This window comes from Dipodomys spectabilis, unplaced genomic scaffold, assembly GCF_019054845.1.
Source record: "Dipodomys spectabilis isolate Male_0828 unplaced genomic scaffold, ASM1905484v1 ptg000199l, whole genome shotgun sequence".
NCBI lineage: Eukaryota > Metazoa > Chordata > Mammalia > Rodentia > Heteromyidae > Dipodomys > Dipodomys spectabilis.
In genome coordinates, this window is record NW_024870876.1 from 2,459,392 (window position 1) to 2,481,876 (window position 22,485).

Genomic DNA, 22,485 nt, shown 5'->3' on the forward strand with positions numbered 1-22,485 from the left:
AGCACAAGTGCCAGTGCTGGAGCTTAATCTCTGGGGTCCCTGGCTTTCATTAAGCTTTCTTGCTCACAGCGGGTGCTTTACTACTTAAGTCATGCATCCAGTCCAGATTTTTGCTGATTAATTGGAGATAGAGTCTCACAAACTTTCCTGTCCAAGCTGGCTTTGAACTTTGAGCCTCTGGTCCAACTCTCCTGAATCTAGGATTATAGGCATTAGCCACTGGTCACCCAAAAAACCCCTTTTCATTATAAACTACTTTGTCTCAGATATTTTGTTTCAGAAACAAAACGAATAAAGATAATATCCCCAATAAACTTTATTCCTCTCTTCTTTCTCCGACCTTCTACAGTCTTCAACATGTTAGTAAATTATAACTTGACCAGTTTCATTCTGGTTCAACATATTGGAGTATCCCTGACTCACTGGCTATGCTGAAAAGTTTTCCATAACACAGATATCACCTTGTGTTATAAGTTGACCTCCCCCTGCACATATTTCAAGCCCCATGGGTCTCAGGATATGACCTTATTTGGGAATTGAGCCATTGCTGATAAAATTAGTGAGCTTGAGGTCATGATGGAGTATGATGGCCCCACCCCAGTGAGTGGTGGCCTTATGAAAAGGGGAAATGTTGTCATGTCCTTGCACACAGAGAGAAGGCCATGTAAACATGAAGGTGGAAATCAGGGTGGTGCATCTACAAGCCAAGGAATGCAGGAGATCATTACCAGAAGCTCAGAAGAGGCAAGAAAAGATTCTCCCTCAGAAAGAATTTAGCCTCAAGATTGCAACATAGAAACCTTGCCTGAGTTTCCACCCTACTTGTCCTGCAGATTTCAGAATCAAGACTGCAATATCAACTCTTATTTGAATTTCCAATCTGCTGGCTTGGCCACAGATTTCAAACTTGCCAGGTCCTTCAACTGAGTGAACTAATTCCATAAAATAAATCCATCACTCTCTCTCTCTCTCTCTCTCTCTCTCTCTCTCTCTCACACACACACACACACACACACAATTCTGTTACTCTGTTTCTTTTGGGAAACTTTATTGACATTTCTATTTCCCCTTTTCCCTCACAGTCTAGTTGCAATAGTGAAGCCAGGATTATCTTTGAAACATAAGTCAGATTACTGCAGGTGTGCACGTTCTTTTGGCTTCTCCATCTGATGATAAAACTGCAGGTTTAAGCTTAGCCCTCAAAACACTAACTGCATGAATGGCCCCACCTGCCTCCACAATCTCTTTCAGAAATTTATGTTCACTTTGTGTGTGTGTGTGTGTGTGTGTGTGTGTGTGTGTGTGTGTGCGTGTGCACGCGTGCGCCTGTGTGTTGGTATAGGGCTTGACAGGACCAGGGTGCTGTCCCTGAGCTGTTTCTACCCGAAGCTAGTGCCTTACCACCTGAGCCACAACTCTATTTCTGGCTTTTTTTGTGGTTAATTGGAGATAGAAGTCTCAAAGACTTTCTTGCCTGGGCTGGCTTTGAACTGTGATCCTCAGATCTCAGCCTCCTGAGTAGCTAGGATTGTAGATGGGAGCCACCCCTCCCTGAACTTCTATGTTCATTTTTTATCTGTGTCTAGTAATTTCTCGTTTGTTCACTGTTGTCTTGATGCTGCCTACAATAACTATTGGCCCTTAATAAAGGGCACAATGAATATTCAAGTGAATATTTAATACATATTCAAATACTAAACTAAAAGCAAACAAATATTATTCGCCAATAAAAAGGAATTCTGGCATATGTTTTGCAATGGAAAGGCATGGAAAATATTGTGCTAAGTCAAGAAACCAGAAACAAAAAGACACATGTTGTGTGGTTCCTTTATATGAGGTAATCTAGAATAAGCAAACTAATTCTGGCAGAACGTATAATAGAGGTTGCCAGGTTCTAGAAAGAGGAAAAAATGAGAAGTTGTTGTTCTATAGACACAGAATTTCTGTTCTGAGAAAATAAAAATTTTCTGGAAGTACATAGATAATGGGAAGCTACAGAACTGATGTCACTGGATTATATATATAAAATGGCCAAAATGACCACAAACAAAGGCCACACTAAAGCTACCAGCACAACTATGTTTATAGCAGCATTATTCACCATAGCTAAAATATGGAACCAATCCAGATGCCCCTCAGTAGATGAATGGATCAAGAAAATGTGGTATGTGGCCTGGGAAGGTGGCTCAGTGGTAGAGCGCTTGCCTTGCATGCCTGAGGCCCTGGGTTCAATTCCTCAGCACCACATAAGCAGAAAAAAAAAAGCCGGAAGTGGTGCTGTGGCTCAAGTGGTAGAGCGCTAGCATTGAGCTGAAGAGCTGAGGGACAGTGCCTAGGCCCAGAGTTCAAGCCCACAACTGGACTAAAAAAAAAAAAGAAAAAGAAAATGTGGTATGTATGCATGTGTGTGTTTATATATATATATATAAACACACACACATACATACCACATTTTCTTTTTCATATATATTTTCTTTATATATATATGTATATATATATAAACACACACACACACACACACATATATATATATATATACACACACATACATACAATGGAATTCTATGCTTCCATCAGAAAGAATGACACCATGACACCCATCCCATTTATAAGGAAATGGAAAGACTTAGAAAAAATCATATCAAGTGAAGTAATCCAGACCCAAAGAAACATATATCCCATGGTCTCCCTTATTTGCAATAATTAGTATGCATCTAAGATAATCTTAGCAGATGAGCAGAATAGCTAAATAGTTATGTACATATGACCATATAAGATGATGCTAAGCAAAATGAACTCCAAGACATGGTCACAAGAGGTTCTTTTTTCTTGTTGTTTTTAATGTACTATGTGATTTCTTGCCTCTTTTGTATGTTCTTCTCCCTATGGTTTATCCCCCATTGTCACTGTATTTGATTTTGGTACCCTGGGTATCATATATATGTTTATCTGAATTAGGGAAGGAAAAAGGAACAACAGAATGGTGAGAGAAAGGACAAGGGAGAATCAATGCAACAGTGACACTAACAAAATGTTGGAAATGATCTGTACATCTTGGGGGAAGATTGGGAGGGGAAGGGAAACAAGGGAAAAAATGAGGGAAGGGTAACAACTTAGACAAGAAATGTACTTATTACCTTACTTTAACTGTGATCCCCCTGTATACCACCTTGACAAAAAATGGCCAAAATGGTAAGTGTCAATAATATAAATAATGTCACTACAATAAACAAAAATCACCTCAGAACTTTATAAAAAATAAAGTTAGTGGTAGAACCCTGTTTAGTATGAGCAGGACGCTGGGTTCCTTCCCAGCACTCTAAAGTAACTGACTGATTGACTAGCTACTGAACTCACTCTTCAAGTTCTTCATGAATTCCCAGTTCATCTAACAGGAAGGACAGCTGAGTTAAGCACTTCTGATTCTGCCATTGAGTTTCCCATTTTTTCTTGGCATTCTCTCACTTTGATTTCTGCTGCCACCACTTGATGTGTATATATGATAGTCTCATTCTATTCCTAGTATTCACTAAAATACACACTGTGATGTGGGGGAGTAGAATGAGAATAGCCGAAGCAGGGAGCAGACTAAAAAGGGTCTTGCAAGTGCTTGCTCTCTATTTATTTATTTATTTACCTATCAGTCAATCATAACATCAGGATAGCCTGAAATCTGCAGTAATTCAGCTTCAGCCTCTCAAGTTAGGACTACAAGCATGAGCCACCACACCTGTCTTTAGTCATTCTTTCAACAACATTTGTTGCAAGTCTTTTATGTACCAGGAACTGTTCCAGATATTTTGGATTTAATGTGAGTGAGAAAGGAAATGGGCTGTACTTGTGGTAAATCACAGTGTAGGAAGAGTTTGTGTAAACTGAGTAGGCCAAGCAAATCATGTTAAGGATTTTAGATTTATTTTAGAAGTTTCAGGAACCCCAGTGCTCCTGGCTCACACCTGTAATTCTAACTACTGAGATTCTCTCAGTTAAAAAACAACCCAAGAAGAAACTCCATGAGATTTCATCTCCAGCAAAAAGCTGGACTGGATGTACAGCTCAAGTGGTAGAGTGTCCACCAAGCAAAGACCACTTACTGAAAGTTTTAAGCAAGAGAGAGATATGGTGTATACTGAGTGTGAAACTCTGGGCATTGAGGGAGGCAGGTGCTCTATCATTTGACTAGTGATTTACATTTCTCAAGATTCTTTTGCATATTGAAGTGAATCGGGGTGTGGGACAAGGATAGGAATAGTCAAAGAGGAGGCTTTCACTGTCCTGATGAGACAAGATGACTCAGAAAGGAAATGGGAATAAAAATATAAAGAAAGAAATTGTTATGTTTTAGAGATATAATTAATGTGACTTCAGGTGAAGTGGATGAGCAGGCCGATAAAAAAAGAGAATTAAAGTAAGAGTTTTGCCTTTAGGAGTTGAGTGGCTTTCTGGAATGAGGAAGACTGGGGTAGGGAAATGAGGAATCCACAGAAAGAGATTTTTGCAATACCTATGACTCATTGCAATGGAGATGTCAAGTAGACTTTCTTAAGAGAGACTTGAGTTCAGGTAGAGGTCTGGGTAGGAGTGTAAAAGCTATAAATTTGGGAGTAATTTGCATAAAGTGGTATTTCTAGCTTTTGGGATTGAGATCCCTGAGGGGTTGAGAATAAGAGGATTGAAGAGAAGGAAGAAGGAAGGAAGAGAAGAGAGGACTGAATCTTCCTACAGATTTTGAACTATATCCAGGTGGAAATGGGAGCCATGGATAGAACTATCAAGAAGGAAAAGCAATCATGATTGTATTTTATAAAGATCTATCCTCTGTGTAACCAAAAGACTAGAAAGGGGACCAGAGAGGCAGCTGGAGACTTAACTGAGACTTAATCTAGGAAAGCATTAGCTGAAATTGAGTTAAGAGATAAGTGAAGAGATTAGGAGATAGCTAACTCCCAGACAAAACTTGGAAATGGAGTGGAGGTGTGAGATGAACTCAAAAGCAAGGTCAAGGATTATGCTCCCAAGTTTTCAATTTGAGGCTGAGTGCATAATAGTAACATTTACTGAGGATAAACAACCACAATCAAGAAAAGGAATTTGGGTAGCGACAAATACTAGTTTGTTTTTTCTGTGTGAGCACTGGCCTGAACACTGGGCCATTTTTAGCTGGGTCTTTTCACTTTTGGCTGGCACTCAACTACTTGAACCACTTCCAACTTTATGCTTTTTTTCAGGTTAATTGAAGATAAGAGTTTCTAGGATTTGCCTGCTTAGGCTAGCTTCAAACTAAGATGGTCAGATCTCAGTGTCCTGAGTAGCTAAAATTGTAGGTGTGAACTACTGGCACCCAACAAATGCTAGTTTTGAAGAGCTTGTTTGACATGTAAACCTAGATGTTTAGTAGACATTTGTATTTGCATATTTATGTATGGGTTGCAGAAGGTAAAGCGGAATGGACTTGTCAGCCTGTATGGCTGTAAAGACTTGGGCACAGCCAAGATTAGTCAGGGAAAAATGAAATCTTAGGATGTATTTCTAATATTACAGAGTCAATAAAGAAAAAAGAGTTTGCAAATGAAGCTGATGAAGGGCATCAAATAGAAGGAAAACAAAACAAAAGCACATTATCTAATATTATCCAGACAATGTTCCTATCATATGATATTCCATTTTGATATATCAATTATTCTTTTATTTTTTTGCCATTATCAGAATTTGAACTCTAGTTCGCTAACAATTTGAGCCATGCTTCTAGTTCAGCTTTTTGCTGGTTGTTTTGTTACTGACTTTTCTGCCAGAAAGTCTTCCAATTAAACAAATCTCTTTGTAACTAAAACTATACACACAAATTATTTTTAATAAAAACAGTACAATTTGCATACTTTATTATAAAAATGATTGGCATTTTTTTAAACTCATGAAGATTTTTAGAATATTCTCATATACAACCTTACTCCATCTTTCCTCACAGCTATCCAATGAACAAACACAGATCAGTAAGGTGAAACAATTCCTGGTTGTACTGTTAAAGTGCAGAGAGGGTCCCTACCCTCTGCCTTCTTACTGATGCTTCTTGATACCATTGTGAGAGTCAGTCACCATCTTCATTATCATGGTGATTTCTTGTAGTGCTGGGGATGGAATAAATGTTTGGCAAATGTTCTACCATTGACCCACATCCCCAACCCAACCCAGTTCTGACTTTATGTCCTTCTGCTAATGGCAGTGGTCAAGTAAAGTGATACTGTTAATTCACATCCCCTCTATGATTGTTTCTAGATGTAATTAAGCACATTTGACCACATCAAAATTCTATTTTTTTAATCCTAACACTCACCAAATCATGACAACTCTGTGGCTTGTTGTGGGTCCAGCCTACACAGGAGATTGAACTAGTTCCATGGGTACTGGAGCTGTTAGTGACATGGCAGCTAAGTCTCCACCTTTCTTGTTCTTGCAAGAATAAAGTATCTTTTACAATGGCCTGAGTTACCTAAAACTAGAGAAGAATATTTTAGGTACTAACAACATTAAGGATTGTAGAAGGCCTATTACTTTATTTTATTTTTTGTCAGTTGTGGCATTTGACAGTGCTTGGACACTGTCCCTGAGCTCTTCAGCCACAGAGCCACTTCTGGTTTTCTGGTGGTTAATTGGAGGTAAAAGTCTCATGGACTTTCCTGCCCATGCTGGCTTTGAACTGTGGTCCTCAGATCTCAGCCTCCTGAGTAGCTAGGATTACAGGCGTGAGCCACTGTCACCCAGCCGCCTGACAGAGCATAAAGAGTACACACCGGGTTTAAGGTAAATTAAATCCTGGAGTCCAAAGTAGTGATATTCTGAAATGCAATATAAGCTATATAATTTCCTAAGTTTCTATTTGATGATTTATTTATTTTGCCACAAACGTTCTAATTTCAGTGTAGCATGCTTTATAAAATGATTGACAGTCTAAAGTGACTATAAACCACACATTCGTTTTTCACTTCATATGTCATTTCCCCCTAAGAAAATATCAAGCAGGTCCATAAGCTTTCAGACATTAATATTTCCTACTAAGATTTTTGAAAGGTTGCTGTTTGTACTGATAAGAAATAAAAAGTCCTCAAATTAACCCCCCTGAGATGGTGGAAGCAAAGAGAGGCATGAGAAACGTGAAGCATGGAGCTGCTTCGGGATGAAAAATCATTTTCTTTCTTTCTCTTTTTCCATGCAAGACAAGGACTCGAACTTGCTATCTGACGCTTTATGTTTATTACCAGGCATCCTACCACCTGAGCCAGGCCTCCAACCCCTAAAAGATCATTTTCTGGAGTTGCATAGCTATCACTTACAAGTTTCCAACACTGTTGTCATTTGAGTCTTGGCATTTTCCCTAGGCTGGGCTGCTCTCTCCAGGTGCAAAAGAAATGGAGAAAGTGAACAAATACAGCAGAGGAGAAGCCACTGGTAGAGGGAAGGAGTTAGATCAGGAGGTAGAAAACCTATCTTCCATAAGATTCCTTTGTGGTTTCCTCTTCTGTGCAATGAGAGACTTAGGACAGGCTTACTTTGCAGGGCAAGGGTGTGGGGTAGCATGTTACTCATTCTCTGGTATATTGTTAGTCTCCAAAGCATCTCTCTTGGAACACCCTCCTCCTCCCCCAACCCTAGAGCTTGGCTGTTATTTAAAGCTGAGGCAGACCACAATTCCCAGAGCCAATCGGCCTCCCTAGGCATGCACTTATGAATATCCCCACTGTGCCTTCCCCAGGTCTCCTAATTCAATTACGGAGGCCTCACACCCAGATCCTATCTCCAGGCCTCCATAGCCCTACACAGCCCTCTACTGCTGATGGGAAATTTTAATTTTTAAATTAGTATATATTTGTGTACAAGGGGGAGGGATTTCTTTGTGACACTTTCATGCATATACAAATGTATTCCAATCAACAATCCCCCAAACCCCAAGAGAGATCTTTGTTAAGGCAACTATGATTATGTTACTTACTTCCTTGAACCATTTGATGGTTCCTAATTTCTACAGGATGAATTTCAAGTGAGTTCATAAGGTGTAGAAGTGCTTTCTTAATTTTTTTGAGCATACACTGTGAATTTGCCTTTCTCTCCTTGTTCTTTTGTACTTAAAGCTCCAGTTATGTTCCTACAATATCTTTGTTCATTCTCATTCCTGGGAGTTGGTACCAAGTCTTCTTCTGCTGGAGCACTTCCCTTGTTCAGTGTGCATGCTTTTCTTCCTTTATCTTTGGCTCTCTTCTACTTATCTGTCCAAATTCAGTGAAGGTGCCAGTTGCTTTGGGTAGCTCTCCCAAGTTGGGTTAGCTATCTGCTGGACTTGCTCTTGTCAGAGCCCTTCTAGAGCACTGTATTGGGATGGTTTGGATGCTGAGCCTTGAGAGCATTAGACCTTTGCCTTATTCAGACCATGTCTCAAAAATATAAGCAGAACCAGGACATTAGATATATTCAGGTAACATTTTTTGAGGGGGAGGGAGATTAATGTTGCCAAGGCACAGGGGGCTATTATCTAAATAAGCCTCTTATAAGGTCTCTTATTATCTAAATAAGCCTCTAAGACCATGTGAGTTGATGTCCACAAAATAATAACAGCCTGATGTACATATATGAATGAAGTGGCAGGGGCCAAATCCAGGGCTCTGTACATGACAGGAAAATTCTCTACCCCTAAACTTCTCCTGCAACCCATAGCTTATTACAGAAAAAAAAAACCTTCCAGGTCTAATTTTTTTTTTTTTTTTTACTAATTCTATAATTTTTCCCTGTCCAAAAAGTTTATTTTTATTGTTTTAGTTTTTATTGTTATAAAGGTGATGTACAGAGGGGTTTCATCTGTCATTCTTTTTTATCTTTTAAAAATGGTTTTCTTCAAATAGCTGCACCAAAAATTTTTAATGTAACATGTTCATTTATGTGCACAATGCAACCTGATTAGAGTGACCCCTTCTATCATTCTTCCTTAGTTTATCCCCCCATTGCCTAGTGCAGTTTTCTCATATGTCATTGAATATTGTAACTGTGTTCACCCACCGTTCCTTTTTATAGTCATCTGCCTCTTCCTTTTAGTTCTCACCTCCATGTGGTAAAGACATGTTCTAGTTTGCTGGTATTCATCTTGTTGAATTGCTTGTTAGTTATTCAAAACGGTTTCACCATGGACTCTCACTCCTGCTTATACCATCCTTTAGTTAGTTGGATTGGGTATAATTGAATATGACCCTGTATGTGTTTTCAAATATGTTTATATTCTAGGTCTAATTTCCACATATGAGAGAAAACATGCACTCTGAGTCTGGTTTACTTCACTCAGTGATTTTTGTCCACATATTTTCTCGATTCATTTATTGGTTATAGGGATCTGGGTTGTTCCATAATTTGGCTATGGTAAATGTGATGAAGCTGACTTTAGTGTATCCTGACTTGCAATCATTTAGATAAATGCTCAAGTGGTAGTCAGTGAGTACTTTTAAAATGAATTAATTTTTAAATGAAATTATCTGGAGTTGATAATAATAATAATGAATTACTTTTGTCCTGGTCCTTGGGCTTGAACTCTGGGCCTGAGTGGTGTCCCTGAGTTTTTGTGCTCAACACTGGTGCTCTACCACTCTGAGCCATAGCTCCATTTTTGGCTTTTTGGTACTTAATTGTAGGTAAGAGTCTCATGGACTTTCCTGCCTTGGCTGGCTTAAATGGTGATCCTCAGATCTCAATCTCCTAGGTAGATGGGATTATAGCTATGAGCCACCAGCACCCAGCTGGAGTTAATAATTTATTGAATCAGGGTAATGGACAAATAAAATTTTATTGTTCCTTTTTTCTTTGTTTATACATGTGCTTGACATTTCTTGTAATGAAAGGCTTTTTTCTTGTTTTCTTTTTCACTTCTGTCTGCCTTCCTTTCTTCCTTCCTTTCTTTCCTTCCTTCCTTCCTTTCCTTCTTTCCTTCCTTCCTTCCTTCCTTTCTTTCTTTCTTTCTTTCTTTTTCTTCCTTTCTCTTTCTCTTTCTTTCTTTCTTTTCTTGGCAAGGTCTTTCTATGTAGCCTATGTTGACTTGGAACTCACTATGTAACAGGGCTACACTTGAACTTGTAATTTTCCTGCCTCAGCCTCCCAGGTACTAAGATTAGAAGTATGTGCCATCATCCCAGGATGTGTTTTATGACTTTAAATGTCATTTATTGTTCAATTGCTGTAGATCAGAGATTGGGGCAAATGCTGCCACCATCACATAAGCAAGTCTCATGGAAAGAGGTTTCTTTAAATGATGTTTAGAGAATGGCTGCAAAATGGATACTCCATTTGTCCCTGCAGTCCCTGGCCAGAACTTACCATTTCAGGCCGGTGGCGTCAGAAAATCAACAAACAAGATGGCAAGAACAAGGAAGAACATTGTTCTGTCTAAAGTGGACAATTTGTGACAGAGCTTAGGAAGCCTGGGCTTTGCAGCTTTTCCAGTGGTTCCTAATAGACCAGGCTTTGTGCAAACTTTGCTCGGCCATGCAGGGTCCCATCTTTCGCTGCCTTTCTTCCTCTTCTGGCTTGGCTGCTGGAAGTTGTAAGCAGTCATTGAGTTCTTTGAGTAGAAAGTGATTGAATTGGGTTGCTTTGCTTAGCATTTTAAAAGGGATGTTTTTCTTGGGGAAGTTGGAGGTTGGCACTGCCTTGAAATTACACATTTTAGAGGGTAATACTAATTACTTTCTGGGCATATGCTGCATTTGTCTGAAAGAAGATTTAAAGTATTTCAGTTTGAAAAGATCCAGAAATTATGCTCCCACTGATGAAGCTTTTAGCCAGATAGTGGCAATGAAGCAGAGAAACAATACATTTCTAGTTGCTAATCAATTGGTCAATCAGTGGCAGGTTCTTACCATGTGCCCACTTGTATATCATGCCCACTTGCAGATGGAAATAACTAAATAAGCAACTGTTGGAAAGACATTGGCAAAAAAGCCAAGCATACGGTGTCCTTGAGGGATCCTAGGTTGGCATCATAAGACCAATAGGAATCTATAGGCTTTAAAAAGAAATGAAGAGTCAGATGCCAGAGGCTTACTCCTGTAATCCTAGAGTTAGGGGCCTGAGATCGGAGGATTGTGGTTTGGAGGCAGTCTGGGCAGGAAAGTCCATGAGACTCTTATCTCCAATAAGCTACTCAAAAAAGAAAAAAAAAGCCGGGTGCCGGTGGCTCACGCCTGTAATCCTAGCTACTCAGGAGGCTGAAATCTGAGGATCGCAGTTCAAAGCCAGTTTGGGAAGGAAAGTTTATGAGACTCTTATCTCCAATTAACTATCAAAAAGCCAGAAGTGGTTCTGTGGCTCAAGTGGTTGGTAGAGTGCTAGCCTTGAGTAAAAAGCTCAGAGACAGTGCCCAAGCCCCAAGTTCAAGTCCCAGATCTGGCATGCGTGTGCACATGTACCCACGCACACACACAAGATCAGGAAAAGTTCCATAAAAACTTCGCAGGCTCAGTTGGGAGGGATGGGTGAAAACTTCAAAAGGGGTGACATTGATTGAGATATATTGTATTTATAAATGCTTTGTTAAGTAGCAACTCCTTTGTACAACTACTTAGAAGATTTTTTTTTTTGTAAAAAAAGAAAGCACACACACACACACACACACACACACACACACACACACACACACACACACACACCTCTTTTCTGTTGTTGTTGGTAGTAGTGAGTCTTGAACTCTTGGCCTGGGAGCTGTCCCTGCGGTCTTGTGCTCAAGGCTAGTGCTCTACTACTTTGAGCTACAGCTCCACCACACACATAAATCTTTATAGGCCAGCTATGTCTCCCAGGGACTGGGGATCTCTGTCTGTAGTTGAGAGAAGACCCTTCCTCACATACTTGACAAAGTGGCCAGAAGTGGGGATATGCAGGAAAAATGTGCAGGTTTATTTGAATGTTTGATTATAAAGCTTTGGGTAATAGAACAGAAATGCCCAAGTCAGAGCTCTCTCCTCTGACGGACATGATTGCTTTCAGATTCTTATAATCTGCGCCAAAGTTACAATTTCTTGAAACATGTGCAGAATAATTTTAAGGTATTCACACATATAGAATGGCCCAGATAGTTGATTTTGGTTTGACACTTGCTGGGCCAGATTTCCTCTCCTAGGTTTTTGACAAAAGAACATGGGGATTCAGGGTAAGAGCCTTTTGTTTGGTGCTAGGATGTCTTCCATTACCTTCTATTGACTCATGGACCCAGGTCCTAAGTTGCCAGCCTCTTGAATTCTAGGTGATTCTTTATATCTCCTAGTCATATGTAGTTTGAAAAGGCAATTACAAAAATGTGTTGAATGCAGGTAATATACTTTGATCGGATTCATTCCCTTCTATTCCTCTTTTTTACCTTACACTTTTGAAGGTCTATTTGTTTAAATAGTTTTAATCTTCTGGAAGTCTATGTCTCTTTGTATTTTAACTATAAGTTTGAAATCATGTTCAATGCTATTGTATTGTAAGACACAACAATAAATAACCCCTTTGTCTCATTCTTGTAATTCACTTGTTTGCTTACCTATATATTTGCTTAGATTCCCAAGACATTTTCAGTATTTTCTGAGCTACTTAAAGGGAGAATGTCAATTTTGCTAGGTTTTATTTTTCATGGTTTATGTCATAATTAAATGTGCATTAATAAAAAATTACAAAAAGAAAAAAGTGTTGAAATTATGTTTATAGTATTTTTTAGTTCATTTTCAGTTTTAGTGTGAATAAATATCCTTAGATGGGTGCATGTTTGAAAATGAATCCTGAAAAAATTTAGTGTTGAGAATTCAAAATCATATAGACAAAATCCTTCTGGAAGAACATACTTGGTTACATAATTGATACAAAATTGAATCACCTACATAATACATAGTTTGGCTTTTATTCTTGAATATTTTAATATATTCTGATGGTTATTACATTGTTTATACTATCATCCTATCAATATTTTTTGCTTTATCTGAAACATTCTTTTTTTTCAGATATACATATTCATAGATATATACTCATATTGTGGGGCTGTTTGGGGGACAAGGGGGTGAGGGAACGAGAATGATGGAGGATGAACAATATCAAAATGCACATGTCTGTGTATGAATATAACATAAGCAAATACAATAGGATGCAGATGGGATGAGGAAGTTAATATGACTACATTATAAAATACCCATCATAAAATACTATGTGAAACACCTTTTTACAATTAATATACACTAAAAATGAGGGAAGAAAAGAATGACTGGACAGTAAAACAGGCTCTGTTGGAAGAGGGGAGTGACAGCAGGTGAGGAGGGCCAACAGAGAGGGAGAATGAGGGTAACTATGGTTAAAGTACCTTCTAAGTACTTATTCTATTAATGTCTGAAGTAAAAAAAGTGATTCTGTTCATGAGCTCTTATATTTATCACCCAGCTTTGATAATAGAAAATATTGTCAATGTGGTATACACACATATACATTATACACATATGTATATATATTATGCATGCATATAATATGATATATGATACATGTGTATATATGCATATGTGCACATATTTATATGTATATTATATAGTTTTATATTTATACAATATACTTATATCATTTCTATATTTAAGCAATAATATATCTACATATGTATATATACTGTATACATATATTTATATACATACAAATACATACATGTCCTATTTGTCCATTCAGAATCCTATTCAGAAAATAATTACCTATGCTCATATTGTCCATAGTTTTCCTTATGTTTTCCTGTAGTTTTTTTTCTTTTTCTTTCTTTCTTTCTTTTTTTTTGTTGGCCAGTCCTGAGGCTTGAACTCAGAGCCTTGGCATGGTCCTTGAGCTTATTTTGCTCAAGGCTAGCACTCTACCACTTGAGCCACAGTGCCACTTGTGGCTTTTTCTGTTTATGTATTACTGAGGAATCGAACCTAGGACTTCATGCATGCTAGTCAAACACTCTATGTCAGTAAGCCACATCCCCATCCCTCCTTTAGTTTCTTTCTTTCTTTTCCTTCCTTCCTTCCTTCCTTCCTTCCTTCCTTCCTTCCTTCCTTCCTTCCTTCCTTCCTTCCTTCCTTCCTTCCTTCCTTCCTTCCTAACACTTTCATGTCTAAAGTAACTCTGTCATCTTGTAATGTCAATAAGTTTTTCCATTAACTACATATCTAAAAGCACATTACATATTTTAAGTATGCATATATGTACATATAATTTAAAAGGATATCTATTTAAACCTAAATATCTATCTACCTACGTATATGCACTATTTATACATTTTGGGAAGCAATACTGGAGTTTGAATTCAGAGCCTCATGCTTTCTAAGGAACACATTATATCACTTGAGCCACATCCCCAGTCCATATTCCTTTCTTCTGTATAAAGGATGCTTACCAGTGGTCTTGCTTTTTTGTGATTTTGCTTGTGGTAGTTTCAGTCAACCATACTCTGAGAACATTATTTGTTTTGATTCTTCAAGAGAAAGAGATCATGTTCACATAGTATCTTCCTATTTTTCATGGTAAGAGTCCTCATCAGAATTTCAAGCTGAATTTATATAGGTGCTCAGGTTGCAGTTGAATTGATGGTATGGTGACATCTGTTAATGATTACCGGTGCTTTGGGTCTCTTCACATCTCTCAGCCTCCTTTGCAATGACATTGGCTGAGGGCTAGCTTATCATCAAAGTGCAAAATAGTATAAAGTAGATATAAACAGTGGGCTCATCTCCCGTGATCATCTATTTTTTACTGTAACATAACCCACTCTATGGAGCGGATTTAGGCGTGTTGTTTAAGTTGGGCTACTGTCTTGGTGTGTTTTCTTTTTCTGATACGAAATACCAGAAATTCATTTTTACTCATAATAAAAATGAAGTATATTTGGCTCATGATTCTGGAAGCTGGGAATGAAGGACATAGTTCTGGCATCTGGTGTGCTGTGTCATATATGGTGGATGCTGAGGAGAGTGAGCAAGCCGGAGGGGGCAAAGGTGAGAGCAGGCCACTTTTATAACAACCCTCTCCTGTGCTAATTAACTCCTTCGACAAGGGACATTAATCTATGAAGGCTATGCCTCACTTCCCAGCATTGTTATACTGAGGGTTAGGCCTCCAACACAAGAATTCTAGAGGTATACCCAAACCATAACACCTGTCTAAACTGAAGTTGAGTATTTGGTATCTGCTGCTTCTGTCATTCATGGTGAAATATATTTGATTTTTAACAGAAGAAAACATTTCTTTTGTTGGTTTATATGAAAATTATATGTGGGATCTCAAAGGTTAACTTTGTTTTTTGTCAGGTATGGGGGCTTGAAGCCTGGGCACTGTCCTTGAGCTCTTTTGCTCAAGGCTAGTGATCTACCACTTTGAGCCACAGCACCACTTGTAGTTTTTGAGTGGTTAACTGGAGATAAGAATCTCATGGGGACTTTTTTCTTTTGGCCAGGGCTGGCTTCGAACCATGATCCTCAAATCTCAGCCTCCTGAGTAGCTAGAATTACAGGAGTGAGCCACTGGTGCCAGGCTCAAAGGTTAATTTTTAGCTTTTTTTTTTTTTGTCGGTCGTGGGTCTTGAATTCTGGGTGCTGTCCTGCACTCTTCAGCTCAAGGTGAGTGCTCTACAGCTTGAGCCACAGCACCAATTCCGGTTTTCTAGTGGTTTATTGGAGATAAAAGTCTCACGGAGTTTCCTGCCTGGGATGGCTTTGAACCGCTATCCTCAGATCTCAGCCTCCTGAGTAGCTAGGATTACAGGCGTGAGCTCCCGGCTCCCAGCTTAGCTTTCATTTTTAAATTGATCACTAAATAGATGATCAATTTAAATTGATCGATCAACATCAGCTGATATGTTAGGTGCTTCATCAATTAAGGAATTATGCAAATTAGATATATAGCAAAAGTCTTGAAGGTGATAACAAATACTTTTTATTTAGCTGAATCATTATTTACTTTTATTCACTTAAAAATCAATTTCCTAGCCAGGAGCTAATGGATCATTCTTGTAATCTGGAAGCTGAGATCTGGGAATGGTGGTTTGAAACTAATCCAGGCAGAAGGTGTAAGAGACTGTATTATTAGCTAGCTAGCAAACAAGCCAGACTGGAGGTGTGGTTCAACTTGTAGAACACCAACTGTGAGCAGGAAAAACAGAGCAAGAGCTGAAGGCCTTGAATTCAAGCCCCAGTACTGGTTGAAAAATACATCTATTTTGTATTTGTATTTTTAATTAAAAATAACAATTGTGCACATTTGCTAGGTACAACATGATTTTTAAAAAATTAGTTAAAAGTCATCTTTAAATAGTTGTACAAAAGTGGTCTAAGTCTATCCGGGTGCTGGTGGCTCATGCCTGTAATACTAATCTCAGGAGGCTGAGATCTGAGGATTGCTGTTCAAAGCCAGCCCAGGAAGGAAAGTCTGTGAGACTTTTATGGCCAATAAACCACCAGAAAACCAGAAGGGGCGCTGTGGCTTAAAGTGGGAGAGCACTAGTTTTGAGCAAAAGAGTTTAGGGACAGCATACAAGCCCCAAGTTCAAGTTTAAACCCCATGACTGACAAAAAAGAAAGAAAGAAAGAAGAAAAGAAGGAAAGAAAGAAGGAAGGAAGGAAAGAAAAAGAAAGAAAGAAAGGAAGGGAGGAAGGAAAGAAAGAAAGAGAGAAAGAGAGGAAGAAAGGAAGAGAGAAAGAAAGAAAAAAAGAAAGAAAGAAAGGAAGGAAGGAAAAAAGAAAGATACATTTGGGTGGTTGCATGTAAGGCTGTGAAATTAGTCTATTTTCTTTTTTTTTTTTTAAATTTTATTTTATTTTATTTGAGAACATACTGTACAGAGGGGTTACAATTACATGGTCAGGATAATGCATACATTTCTTACCAAGCATTGTAGCCTCCTCCTTTGTTTACTTCACCTCCCTTCCCAGCCTCCCCCCTCCCCCCCACCCAATCATACCCCCCCTCCCCCCCCTCCGACATTGTAAAGATGGTTTTGACATGACATTTTGTACTTCTCATTGTTGCAACAGGTCCACCTGAATCCTTAAACGACTTGTTTGTCCCCATCTCCTCCACAAATTAGTCTATTTTCTAAGTCACTTCCAGAAGATATTAAATCAGCACTGAAATCAATCAGAAAACCTAGATTCACATCTTCACTTAGCTGACCACTTATATGTAATCATCAGTATTTCCAAATCTTGGTTTCTCACAGTAAAACAGATCTGACAACATAGATGCTACTGACTTAATGAAGTTGATTAAGGAACCAAGTAAAAGGAACAACTAGAATAACAAAAAAGGTAAAAATGTGGTATGGCCATAACAGCATTTTGGTCTGCCTTTGGATTATTTTTTGTTTTAAAACTTTCCATTTTATACTAACTATAGGCAAGCACTCCACCACTTGAAAAATGACTTCAGCTCCATTTCACAATAATTATAAATCCACAGGAAGTTGCAAAAAACAGGCAGCATGGCCCCATGGACTCTTCAAACAACTTCCCTCAGCCGAGACTGCGCAGCTACATTTCAATATTAAAACCAGGACTTTCCCATGTCTGTAATTCTAGCTAGGCTGGAGGCTGAGTTCTAAGATCTCAATTTGAACCCAACAGAGGCAAGAAAGAGACTCTTACCTCCAATTAAGTACCAAAAGAAGCAGGAAGTGGAGTTGCGATTCAAGTACTAGAGCACTAGCCTTGAGAAAAAAAAGCTCAGGAACAACACCCAAGACTCAAGTTCAAGCCCCAGGTCCAGCAAACACACACACACACACACACACACACACACACACACACACACACACACACAAATAACAATGACAAAACCCCAAAAAAACATCCTAGGACATTGACATAGGTACGACTCACAGAGCTTATTCAGATTTCATAAGTATTACATGTGCATGTACATGTGTGTGTGACATGCATATATTTGTGCAATCTCCGCCATAATCAAGATACAGAACTACAACATTGCAGTAGGCTCCTGCTAACATACTCCCTTTTGTAACTTTGTCCACCACCTTCTTTTCATTATTAACCTTTCGTAACCAAGATCTGTTCTCTGTGTCTGTCATTTTATCTCAAGAATAATATAGACATAGAATCATATAGTATGTGATCTTTTGAGACTAGCTTTTTTCACTCATCATTTGCATCAATTGTTCCAGTTCTCCTCCTTACTCCATTGTATTTCATGGTATGAATTTACCACAGGTTTAATCAAATGATTGAAAGGTTTTTGGTTGTCTCTAGATTTTTGCTATCATGAATAGAGCTGCTGAGAGCAATGATGGACAACAGCTTGTGTGAATGCAGTTTGTTTATTTCTGTGGAACAAAACACCTGATTGTGAATTTACAGTGAAACATAGAAGATAGATTTCATTTTGTAAGAAACTTCAAGTTTCTTAGCAGAAATGTATTGATGATTCTGCTTCTCCACATTGCTGGTGGCATTTAGGGGAGTCACTATATGAGCCATCCTAGTTACTTTGGATATGTGTAAATTTTCCATTTTAGCCATTTTTCTAGGTGTGTAGTGATTTTAATTTGCCATTCTCTAGTGGCTAGTGACACTGGATGTATTTTTATCTCTCCCTTTCTTTCTTTATCTCTGTCTGTCTCTCTGCCTCTCTCTCTCTTTCTCCCTCCCTCCCTCTTTCCCTCCCTCCCTCCCCGCTCTCTCTGTCTCTCTCTCTCTGTATATGTCTGGTGCCAGTCCTGGGGCTTGAACTCAGGGCCTGGGTGTTGTTCCTGAGTCTTTTGTCCAAGGCTAGTGCTCTACCACTTGAGCCAGACTTTCCTGCCTGGGCTAGCTTTGAACCATAATCCTCAGATATCAGATGCCTATTGAGTAGCTAGGAGTATAGACATGAGCCACTGGTGCCAAACTTTGTGTGCTCTTTATAATCTGTATATAATCTTCAGTGAACTTTCTCTTTATATCTTTTATCTTAATTCTAGTTAGTTTTTAAAAAATATCCTTGAGTAGTGAGAATTCTTTTTCTTTTTTTCTGGTCAGTTGTGGGGCTTGAACTCTGGGTTTGGGCACTGTCCCTGCACTCATCAGCTCAAGGTGAGTGCTCTACCGCTTGAGCTACAGCGACACTTTTGGTTTTCTAGTGGTTTATTGGAGATAAGAGTCTCACGGACTTTCCTGCCTGGGCTGGCTTTGAACCGAGATCCTCAGATCTCAGCCTCCTAAGTAGCTAGGATTGCAGGTGTGAGCCACCAGTGCCCAGCTATTTCTATCCTAAATTCAAGGGCTTCAGCAGATAGGGACTTTGCAGATTTTTTCTTTTTTCTTTTTCTGTTTTAACATTTTCTAGCTTATCTTTCGTTCTATTAAGAAGGTCTTTGTTAGTACAAAAGTTAAAAAAATTCTCATAATGCAATATAGTAAGTGTACACAGCACCCACATTGTGTTAGGTATTGGTAATATAGAGATGACTAAATGTATAAGGGAAATACACATAGGTTATGGGCAAACACCATGCCATTCATATAAGGAACTTGCATACTTGCTGATTTTCCTATCGGTGGGGATTCCTTCAACTAACTCTCTACAAATACAGATGCACACCTATGTGTGTAGATATACATACATATATATATATATATATGCACAGATGTATGTTATTATTGTCTGTTTCCTCAGTGTAGCCTCCAAATGAGCTTTGAGAAGTCTCTTTTGTCTCACTACACAGTATGTTGACAATGAACTACATACAATTCTACACAGTTTAGGCGGGGGGTTGGGGGGAGAGATAGGAAGAAAAACGCTGAGAGAGCAAGGAAAGGGGTGATGTCATCCAAAAATAACACTCTTTACCTGACTTATGTAATTGTAGCCCCTCTTTATATCACTTTTATAATAACAATAAAAATTAAAAAAACTCTCTTTTGTATGTGCTATTTACTTCTAGATGCTTATTAGTAAAGGACTTCTAACAACTGAATCAATTTCATTCTAATTGGTTTGACACCCAGAACTTAGCTGGGCATGGTGGCCCACACCTGTAAACATAGAACTTGGGAGACTGAGACAGGATTGCCAGTTCAAGGTCAGCCTGTTACATATAGAACCCTTGTGTCAGAAAACCCAAACCAATCAACCAACAAACCACCACTGCTACCACCACCAACAAAGACCCTTCTAGTGCTCAGGTACTAATAGGACTTTGTGGAAATTCATATTTGTTCACATACATTTTCAAGCTCAAGTACAGAGGTCAGATAATTTCTATAAAAATATTTAGTAATGAATTTATTTTCCTTTTCTTGTCTTAAAAATTACTTTTCTTCTAGTTAAAATAACACTGGGGAAATACTCAAGCTGGGTGCCAGTGGCTCTCACCTATTATATTAGCTACACATACACACACACACACACACACACACACACACCCCATACACAAGCTACAGAATTAAATGGAGAATCTGAAAATACATGATGACTATTATCAGGACACAAAGCCACAACTTAAGGACTGACAAGTGTTTGAGTGTTCAGGTGTTTGGACAGGCTGCTGTGGTATGATTTTGCAGTATTTAATTCTAAGCCCTGCTTATTATTTGTCAGATATGAACGCTTTACCATTTTCTTCCACAACAAATAGCCTTTTTATTGGGGGGAGGGGTCCAGTCGTGGGGCCTGAACTATGGGCCTGAGCGCTGTCCCTCAGCTCTTCAGCTCAAGGCTAGAGCTCTACCACTTGAGCCACAGCGCCACTTCCCGCTTTTTTCTTTTCTTTTCTTTTGCTTATGTGGTGCTAAGGAATCGAACCCAGGGCCCCTGGCATGCAAGGCAAGCACTCTACCACTGAGCCACCTTCCTAGCCCCAACAAATAGCCTTTTAAGAGATGCTTCTATTAATAGCTAAGAGGATTCAGAGATTTGCACTGAACCTTGTGCAAAGATACATACATTGAACAGGAGAATCGTCACTCTGAGAAAATGAAATTACCTGATGGTAGAAACTAATACTTAAGAAAGTCATCTGAGGAAACGTTGCATTTAGAAATAGCGTCCCTTAGATCCTTCATATTCACATGTTCCTGTACTTGTTAATTACTTTTTCTTTAGCAATTTCTATAGAAACTAGCCTAGAATATTTCTTTCATTATCATATGGAAGGAATACAATGTTAATATAAAAAAAAAAATCTAGGAGCCTATGCAATAGCTATAAACATCTATATCTAAATTTTCTGCTTTTTAAAACATTATCTGTTTAAAGAAACAAAAAAAATAGTGGCTGGGGGTATAGGTCTCAAAAATAAAAACAAAAAATCATAAAGTAAAACTGTTTAGGGTGGAGGAAACTGGATAAAGGATTGAAATCAAGTTTCTAGTTTTTCTTTTTTTAATACTTTTTTATTGCAAAATTACTGTACAGAGGGGTTACAGTTACATGAGCAAGGTCATGAGTACATTTCCTATCAAGCATTGTTACCTCTTCCTTTGTTTTTCCCCCTACGATTCCTTCCCTCCCACCTCCACAACTACCCCCTCCTTGGCCAAATTGTAAAGTTCATTTTTCAACATAGTGTCTTGTGCATCTCATTGTTACAATGGGTCAACCTGTATCCTTATTTAAGCATTTTGTTTTTTATACCATGGGAGAGGAACATACAAAGAAACAAAAAAACTCACATGGTACATTATAAATACATTAGAAACAATAGAAAGCAAGAAAAAAAACCACTTGTTTTTTGGGGTTCATTTCGCTTAACATCATCTTAGCTGGTCATATGTACATAGCTTTTGACTTTATCTGCTTGTCTCAGACATATACTAGTTATTGCAAATAAGGAAAACCATGGGACCTATGTTTCTTTGGGCCTGGCTTACAGCCAGCATTATACTTAATGGTGAAAAACTAAAGCCATTTCCTCTAAACTCATGAATGAGACAAGGATGTCCACTCTCTCCCCTTTTCTTCAATTTAGTATTAGTTTTTCTTATAGGTTGGTTCAAAAGCATTCTGAAATATGACACACTAAAATTGCTTGTATCCTTATCTTTTCTTCCAGATGAACATTGTTCTTTTCCAGAAAGGACACAGATAAAAATCACCTTACCTTGACATCAGACACAGCATGGGAGTCCCCTTGGCTTTCTGTGGCTTGGTGAATGATAGTATTGCATCTTTCTATCCCCAATGGGGACAGAAATTGTGTCCATGTGGAGGATCTGGAGAGGTGTTCCTGGAGGCACTCTTGGTTGTCTTGGGAAAGGCTGCGCATATTTTTACAGCAAAGTCTCCAAGTGAATACTGTGGCCTGTTTCCCCTAACACTACTACAGGACTCGCTGTTTCTGTTTTTGCTCATGCTGAGCCATCTCTGAGTCTGCTGGGCCCATCCCTGCAAAGACATACTATTTAAAGCACAAGGATTACCAGTTTTGTGGATCAGAAGCTTATCCACAGTCTTAGGGTTCTATTCCAGACTGCTCAGGATAAA

At 38.6% G+C, this 22,485-nt stretch overlaps 1 protein-coding gene across 1 annotated transcript in view; it reads right to left on the minus strand.

The window, feature by feature from the left end:
• Rgs20 (regulator of G protein signaling 20) overlaps positions 1-22,267 on the minus strand; it is a 91,335-nt gene extending 69,068 nt beyond the window's left edge. The window contains exons 1-2 of the mRNA XM_042696144.1: positions 22,103-22,267; positions 8,664-8,671 (exon numbers count right to left, since the gene is read on the minus strand). Of these exons, the coding sequence (XP_042552078.1) occupies positions 8,664-8,671; positions 22,103-22,267 (173 nt within the window). The remainder of the gene's footprint in view (positions 1-8,663; positions 8,672-22,102) is intronic.
• Positions 22,268-22,485: the final 218 nt, after the last annotated feature.